This window comes from Cyprinus carpio, unplaced genomic scaffold (assembly GCF_018340385.1).
Source record: "Cyprinus carpio isolate SPL01 unplaced genomic scaffold, ASM1834038v1 S000000284, whole genome shotgun sequence".
Classification (NCBI taxonomy): Eukaryota; Metazoa; Chordata; class Actinopteri; order Cypriniformes; family Cyprinidae; genus Cyprinus; species Cyprinus carpio.
The window spans coordinates 2641-11452 of record NW_024873032.1 but is presented as its reverse complement, the minus strand read 5'-3'; the positions used below and the strand labels follow the sequence as shown (position 1 = coordinate 11452).

Sequence of the window (8812 nt, the reverse complement as noted above, 5' to 3'; positions counted from 1 at the left end):
TGCAGTTATTTGACCATTTATTAATAAATTAAAACACATGTAAAGAATGGTCTGGTCTATGTCTTCTAATGTACATTTCATTAAAGAATTAAAAACAGGGAAGCAGATTGTTGGAGCTGCTGATCTGTGACTGATTAATGTAAAACATCACAGTGGCTGCCCCTTATATTTATATAACTACAACAAGAAACTCCATCAATACAAACAGCTTGTTATATAACAGTTTTATTTATTATTATTTCAATGTATATTTTTAAACATTCACATATTACAAATGATTACAGATTTATCTGCATCGTACAGATTTACCTGGGCATAAATATGAAAATCCAAAGAACAAATTAACCAAACAGCGTTTCTAATCACCACAATGCAAATTTAATACAAGCCTTTTGTGGTACAGATATGTTTTATTGATTTGTATTTGAAAGTGCTCACATTTCAGAGGAAGCTAAATCAGTTGATTGAGAATCATAAATAAAAATGCTATAAGGCGGCAGCATTAGACATGTACTTGAAAAAGATTGTCAGAAACCAAAAAAACTGAACTAAATAATTGTTTTAAGAAATGTTTTAAAGCTATTGCATAGGCATAAGGCTTGATTTGACATTTGTTTGCATTGTTGATGTAATTTTTTGCTTTAGACAAAGCGATTCCTGCGTCTCACTGCCCATGCGGTTACAGCAACAATAAAGCATATAACCATAATTACCACACACAGAGAAATGACAAGAACTGTTAAATTCATGCCTGGGTTTGATACTCCTGGGGGTTTTGGACCATGGAGGATCTTTGAAGCTTGAGCAATGTTGGAGGTTTCAGATTTTGCATTTTGTTCATCCTCTGACTGAACAGCAAAGAAGAGTGTGGTCCCATTTTGGATTGGGAAACTGAGATTGAATGAATGTTGTTCAACTGATCCAGCCTCGTGAGGTGAGACGGCAGCTGTGTTGACTACATGACCATTGCTGAAGCTGTTTCGAAGCATATCAAGGTCAAAGCTCCACCTGATCTCATAGGATTTAGCTTGAAGGAAAAGAAATGTACCATGTGTTACCCACCTGAGACTAGAGGGGCCTACTTTCATCAAAATACATGACTTGTGAAGACAACCAAAAGTGTAAATTCAACAAAATAAAGTATCATTTTTAAGATTCAGTTGTGTTCTTCCGTATTCATCAGTCTCTGTAGACTCAATATTTAATACCACTTTTACATAATAATGTCACAACATATACACTGAATAGGCTTGGCACATATTGTCCTCTTGTGAACATCTGTGACACTGTTAGATAATCATCAAAGTTATTATGTTTCTGATAGTGATTGAGAAATGTTAGGTGGCATTATTACCTGGTTAAAATCACTTAATCACTTTAATTTTTATTTTCTACACATGCAAGACAATTAAAGATACATTATTTCATGACGTAACTTTAAAAAAACTTGTTAAAGAAATGAAAATTCTTGTATTTTAAATGCTGTTATAGTAAGTGTATATTTTACCTGTGCCTTGGTCGAGGTCCTCACCAGGTGCTGTCCAGCTGAGAAGCACAGTGTCCTCCTGGATCTCAGCACTCAGATCTGTGATTCTGTTAGGAGGGAAGTTTGGTGGAGTTGTGCCTGAAAGTTTCACCACAAAACTCTCTCCGGTGGCTGTTCTGGTGAAGTTTCCCACCTCAAGTGGTTCCTCAGAAACTGGAGGTTTTGGAGGGTTCAGCTGCACTACACCTGAAATTAGAGGAACCACTTGAGTACATCTCAAGTGAATTGGTAAAAAAACTGTCTGAAAACCACTTTCTTGCCTACTGTCTGAATTGTTTTCTCCAAACAGCTTTATATCTATTATACTGCCATTTATAGAACATTTAGTCCAATGCTGTCACATTGATACAGGTGTCATTATGAGTGAGTAACTGAATCATTCACTCAAATGATTTGTTCAACACAATGATTCATTCAAAACTCACAAGCTGCGTTCAAATTGACAGGTTTCCTACGCAGGGTTCACTACTATCTATTCACTGAACACAGGATATCTGTTGAAGTTCATTTCACTTGACAAAATGTGTTCATTTGGGACACTGTGCAAAGTCATCAAAGACATAATGAAGACATTATATACTTGTGTGTGTGTGTGTGTATATATATATATATATATATATATATATATATATATATAAATATATAATATATATATATACATAATAGACATATTATGTGAATAATAATAATAATAATATAAATGAGCATACCTGTGTATTATATATAATTAATAAAAATTGTCATATTTGAAAGCAGTAAGCTAAGTGATAAATGTCTGTTGCAATGATTAATATGAAAATAAATGTAATTTGGTTATATTAGATGTGCATTATTATTGTGATCTTATTTAATCATAATCAAAAAATGATAGCTGCAATGGGACTTTTGTGTCTTGTGCACTTTATACCTATGAACAGCAGCATACAAACCACACTTTGAATGGATTAAACTCAATAATTCCAGAGCCTCAACTCAACAGAATACACTGTGAAGTCCACGTCTCAGGATGCTTAAGGTAGATGCATCATCATTCACTCAATCATTCACTCACTCACTCAGCTGGTCAGTTCAAAAACTGATTAATTCATGAACAAAACAAGTAGTTTCATGTGTAATTCAGCTATGGCTTCGTTGCTGACGAAAATGTAATGTGACTGGCGTGTGTTTAAAACTTAACTTACTCAGTATTAATTTTTGTTTAATGAACTGCTGTATAAAAGCAATATAACATTCACAATTGTAGTGTTGGACTGAATATCAGTTCATTTTTTCTCTCTCTCCATTTTTAGATGTGATTACGTTTAAATGTATTTTAAAATAGACCAATATTGATCTTAGGATTTACCATTTACCACATATCCGGGTACGTATGGGGCTCCACTATTTTTTTGGACAGCAAATCTGGTTTGTCCACCTTGATTCTTCACTCTTACTTTCAAGCTGTTTCTCCCGTTAACAATCTTTGTGAAATATCTGGAATAGATTCCATCACCCTGAAAAGCATCAGCTCCTGTAAAAGATGTATCTCTGATTTATAAGAGCACAATCTGAAGATGTACCTTACTGTTTATTTATTTATATTTTAAGTTGAGTGCACACTCATGGGTAATTTACCTGCTCCGTTGTCCAGCAGTTGTAATGTATGTTCGGACCCAGTTTCCGACTCCAGTGTAGCCCACACTTCAGCATTTATTACAGGCCTGTAATTCTGACTAACCTCAGCAAACACTGTCATGGGTTTAGTGCCATCACTGAACTGCTGGTTCATGTGGGTTTTGACAATGATAGGAGGAACATCATCATGTGCCGCTTGACTCGTTACTGTTATAGTGAAAGCCTGATTTGAGGTGGTTTGGATACTGTACTTCCAGTCCCCAGGCTACCAAACACAAGAAAGTAAAAGCAGTTTAATAAGGGTTTGCTGTGAGTGTATTATTTAAGTGTTATTAATTTAACTAAATTGTTAGTTATTATTAGTGAACTCCTTATTTGTTAAACATATTTAAATAACAAACGAGTTCTTGTTAAACATATTGGAATAACATTTATGTAAAACTCTTGGCCAAGATGCCTTTTGTTGTGTAACGATAATCATTTTTTTCAAGTTTATGGTCTGAACTACAGTATAATCTTAAAATGATTCAGTGCGTTATAAAGGTCATCATACCTCTGCAGTTCCTGGAATGTTTAAAGTGACTGTTTTCAGCAGTCCATCATGACTCATATTTGTCTGAGTGTAGATTGAGCCACTTGGTGATTGTATGTAAATGCTAGGAAAACGTATTTCATAGATTATTACAAAGCTTGTTTTGTTCCCAACAGTCTGATCCACTGATACTGTCCCATTGAACCAATCAGATGTTCTTGCTCCAACACTCTCTAGCTAAAGGAATAAGAAAATTAATTGATGAAATACTCATAATATTGATGACACTCTCTGAGTAATAAATATATCATGTGCAATAAGTGAAACCTTGACAAACCTGAACTGGTTCGTTTGTGTAATCACCAGTTGATAATGTAAGCGAAGCAAATGCATCCATTAACTGGTTGGAGATCATGTCATCTTTGGCTATGAAAAATATTCCCCCTATTTTCAACATGGAATACTTTTTAATTGGAAAATAAACTGGCAGATAGATTAACTAAGTTATTAATTGACCATTTGAAAAGACCTGCCCACTTAGTTAGTGTTTCTACGTACAACAAGCCATGCCACACATCATGTTCTCACACAGTGAAAAATATATTGTGAAGCAAAGAGGACACTGATGACATGCCGAAAGACAAAGCTGGTTACTTGAAACATAACCAAAGTCTCAGCTTTCAAATGTTGTATGTTTTTTTGGCTCTTTAATATGTTGTGACAAACCACTGTAGCACCTCAGTTCAAGTGAAACCAATCATCTCTTCCTCTTTACTTACAGCACCAAATAAACATAAATCAACATCAGAAGCTATGTTGATACAACCACAGAAAACCAAGGTTAAGTCCACTGACATTACTAACTCTCCTGTCTGGTTTTATAAAATGGCGGATTCTGCATTATGATTGGTCGGATCACCTGTCAATCAAACTCTCTGTGAAGGGTGAATTGTGCTGATATAACTTACCAGTTTTGTCCGCCATTTCTGTCAGTGCCTGAGCTGCACTGTCACTAAAAGCTAGTGTGCTTATAATGGCACCACTTTGTATTGCAGATGGAGCACAACCAGCAATGTTGTCTGTTGCCTGACCATCTGTCAGAAAAATTATTTCATCTCCTAATACATCCCCATTGTCCTTTTGAAGTACCTGATGTATTTGAAGAAAAAAGGATCACTGACATAGAATACACTCTATTTACTTCATACATCACAATCATACACATACTAGTGTAATTAATATGGCACCTGAAAGCCTTGACTAAGGCCCAAGCACATGTTTGTTGATCCACTTGCTCTTTTTGGTAACAATTGGACAAGAGTCTCTCGTGTGATGTCACTGTCAATAATAGTCAAGGATCGCAGAGTAGAAGCAGAAGTACTAAAGGTTACAATTCCAACACTGGCTTGATCCTCAATGATGTACCGCAGGAAATGTGTGGCAGCCTGTTGCTGTTGTAGAATTCTAGCGCCCTAGAAAATAGGTGAATAAAAAAAAACAAATTTGTTTCCTCTTGTTACAAATTATTTTTCATTTCAAAGCACTGGTAACACAAAAAGTTGATCATAGTAGCATCTTTGATTTCAGATGAAGTTAATGTCTGTTATTACATACTTCCATGCTTCCTGAGACATCAAGGACGAGACAAACGACCCGTTGTGCCCTCTGCACAACTTTGAAAGATGGTGGTGGCGGAGGGGACTCCAGTGGTTTTAGAGTTTGAAGTGCATCTTTATCAACAGAATCCTCAAATATTACGGTCCATGTCGCTTTGTTGCCACATTTTTCATTTTGCAGGTTTGGGGCTTTATTATTGTGCTCGTTTTTTACGACAAAATGTGCTCACCTGAAACCAAAATTCCCTGCATAATTGCAGATATTTCACCAAACACTCAAGGACAGATTATGGCTCTATGAGACCCAAGCAGGGAGTTAAAAAAAAAAAAAAAAAAAAAAAAAAAAATTGTGTCCTCAAATTATCATTTTCAACTTTATATCTCAAAGTAATTGCCTAACAGATTAACTTTGCAAATGTGACTTGGAAGCATTACATTGCATAGAAAAAAACAGTCCGTGGCCCCTTTGGCCCAGGCAATATATTCATTTACTATTTATTAAAATAATTTTTGTGGAATGTGCGGAAACATAAACTCAGTACTTACAGAATCCAGGCTTGGTAGGGACATTAAGGAGCTGGCACGGCTGAAGAGATCCTCCAGCAGTAACCTCATAAAACTGACCTGTAGTGACGTTTGTGGATCGATACGGCACGGCTGAAGAGATCCTCCAGCAACAAACCCACAAAACTTACCCTACACCTAAAGATAAGCGGGAACGGGAATCAAGACATCAATAGTAATTCTAATTTCTAAGGACTTTTCAGTAATATTCTTTATCTTTTATTAACAGTTTATCACCTTGTAGCTTCAATACGGCCATTAGAGAAGTAGAATGGCTTTTCTTTACTGTATTCATCATAAACACCCCATCTCAGATGAGCCCATTCATGCACAAAGACCCTTCCTGAAAAGAAACAACCAATAATACAATCTAATAAAATAACTAACTATAAAATAAACACTCTACTGCATTAATAAACCTTTTCAAACATAATATTACAAAATAATAATAAAAAATAAAAAAAAAGATAAAAAAAGTTTACCTCTTGATCCATAAAGCTGAATAAAAGTGTCATTCAGTAGGTATTCCGGGGTGAAATGAATGTACTCTCCCTCAGCACCACATTCTCCATACTGTTTAGTGTAGGGTTCAGTGTTGTTTGCTGAATTAGCATTATCAATTTTTATGTGAGCCTGCATTTGACATAGAAATGGTCTGAGAAACATTCTATGCAAGTGAAGTAATATATTTGTGAGCATATATTTTTTGACATATAAGATAAAATGCCATAGTTCTTTGTACCTTTTCAAAGGACTCTGTTCTTGCTTTGAAAAAATCCTTACTATTCCACTGAGGTGGGACTAGTATTGTAGCTTCTTTGAAATAGACCTTTTCATCCAATGCATCATAAAGATAATATGACCCTTCAGTGACCATTTCCTGTGAGAATGAAAGTAAAAAGGTTTATACAAAATAATTATAATTAAATTTGTTAATTCACAAATATTATCAAAGGAATTATATATATACTGACCGGCCACTTTATTAGGTACTGTACACCTATTCAATTGTTTGGTAACACAAACTGCTAATCAGCCAATCACATGGCAGCAACTCAATGCATTTAGGCATCTAGACGTGGTGAAGACGACTTGCTGAAGTTCAAACCGATCATCAGAATGGGGAAGAAAAGGGATTTAAGTGACTTTGAACGTGGAATGGTTGTTGGTGTCAGACGGGCTGGTCTAAGTATTTCAAAAACTGCTGATCTACTGGGATTTACACTCACAACCATCTCTAGGGTTTACAGAGAATGGTCCGAAAAAGAGAAAATATCCAGTGAGTGGCAGTTGTGTGGACAAAAATGCCTTGTTCATGTCAGATACAGAGGAGAATGTGCAGACTGGTTAGAGATGATAGAAAGGCAACAGTAACTCAAATAACCAAGGTATGCAGAAGGTATGCAGAATCCCATCTCTGAACGCACAACACGTCGAACCCTGAAGCAGATGGGCTACAGCAGCAGAAGACCACACCGGGTGCTGCTCCTGTCAGCTAAGACAGGAAACGGAGGCTAAAATTTGGACAGGCTCCCCAAAATTGGACTATAGAAGATTGGAAAAACGTTGCCTGGTCTGATGAGTCTTGATTTCTGCTGCAACATTCAGATGGTAGGGTCAGAATTTGGCATAAAGAACATGAAAGCATGGATCCATCCTGCCTTGTCTCAACGGTTCAGGCTGGTGGTGGTGTAATGGTGTGTGGGTCCCTTAGTACCAATTTAGCATCGTATAAATGCCACACCCTACCTGAGTATTGTTACTGACCATGTCCATCCCTTTATGACTACAGTGTACCCATCTTCTGATGGCTTCTTCCAGCAGGATAATGCACCATGTCACAAAGCTCAAATTATCTCAGACTGGTTTCTTGAACATGACAATGAGTTCACTTTACTCAAATGGCCTCCACAGTCACCAGATCTCAATCCAATAGAGCAGTTTTGGGCTGTGGTTGAACAGGAGATTTGCATCATGGATGTGCAGCCGACAAATCTGCAACAACTGCGTGATGCTATCATGTCAATATGATATATATATATATATATATACAGTGCTGCTTGAAAATTTGTGAACCCTTCAGAATTTACTATATTTCTACATAAATGTGACCCAAAGATAATCAGATTTTCAGTCCTTAAAGTTGACAAAGAGAATCTAATAAATGAAATAAGACAAAATATACATACTTTGTCATTTACGTATTGAGGAGCATGATCCAGTGTTACATATCTGTCTGTGGCAAAAGTATATGAATCTTTGCTTTCAGTATTAGGTGTGACCCTCTTTTGCAGCAATAACTGCAGCTAAACGTTTCTTGTAACTCTCTCCCTCTCTCTCTCTCTCTATTTTTATTTCACAGAAGCCTCTAAAACCATTAAAGTACATAAAGTTTGTTAGACAAAAAAGTACATATTCACCTTGATTTTATCAATGAGCATGTCATCCTGTGGTACTCTTGAACTGATTGCGATTATAACATCAACATAACCATTTCCATCTAGTTTGATTCCAGTTGAGGTGAATGACAGCAACATCCATAATAAGACAAACACTAATCTTGAGTCCATCGCTGTGGAGTTTAGATGAACAGCAGCCCCCAAACCCTGTTTTGAACAATGTCAAGTCAAAAATTAACTTTTAATTATATGGTCATAGATAAGAAGGATCATTTACTGGCATGGACTGATAGTATCAATCAAATTTCTTTCGGGAAATAATCAGTAAAAAACATGTCATCACAGTGTTATAGGGCAGCATGTTTACTGCACTATTCCTGTTTTGCATTACATTTATTTATTCATTTTTTATGCAGTCATCTCTGTTGATACTGCATAATGCATAATTTCATAGAAGTTTCTGTCTGTATGGTAAATATTTGTTTTGTGAGCATTAAACTGTTATCCCGTTTTCACCGTAATGGTGCTGGTTCTCATGTGG

General features: G+C 36.1%; 1 protein-coding gene across 1 annotated transcript; it reads right to left on the bottom strand.

Moving 5' to 3' along the window:
* Nucleotides 1-209: 209 nt before the first annotated feature.
* On the bottom strand, nt 210-8451 carry LOC109072114 (calcium-activated chloride channel regulator 1-like). The gene is made up of 14 exons (XM_042753899.1): nt 8293-8451; nt 6615-6752; nt 6355-6505; nt 6110-6215; nt 6004-6010; nt 5307-5510; nt 4940-5164; nt 4661-4841; nt 4030-4136; nt 3714-3929; nt 3161-3425; nt 2892-3056; nt 1508-1732; nt 210-1027 (listed from the first exon to the last, which is right to left on the bottom strand). The coding sequence occupies exons 1-14, from the start codon at nt 8440-8442 to the stop codon at nt 642-644; spliced, it is 2526 nt and encodes an 841-aa protein (XP_042609833.1). The 5' UTR covers nt 8443-8451; the 3' UTR covers nt 210-641.
* Between the last annotated feature and the right edge of the window lie 361 nt (nt 8452-8812).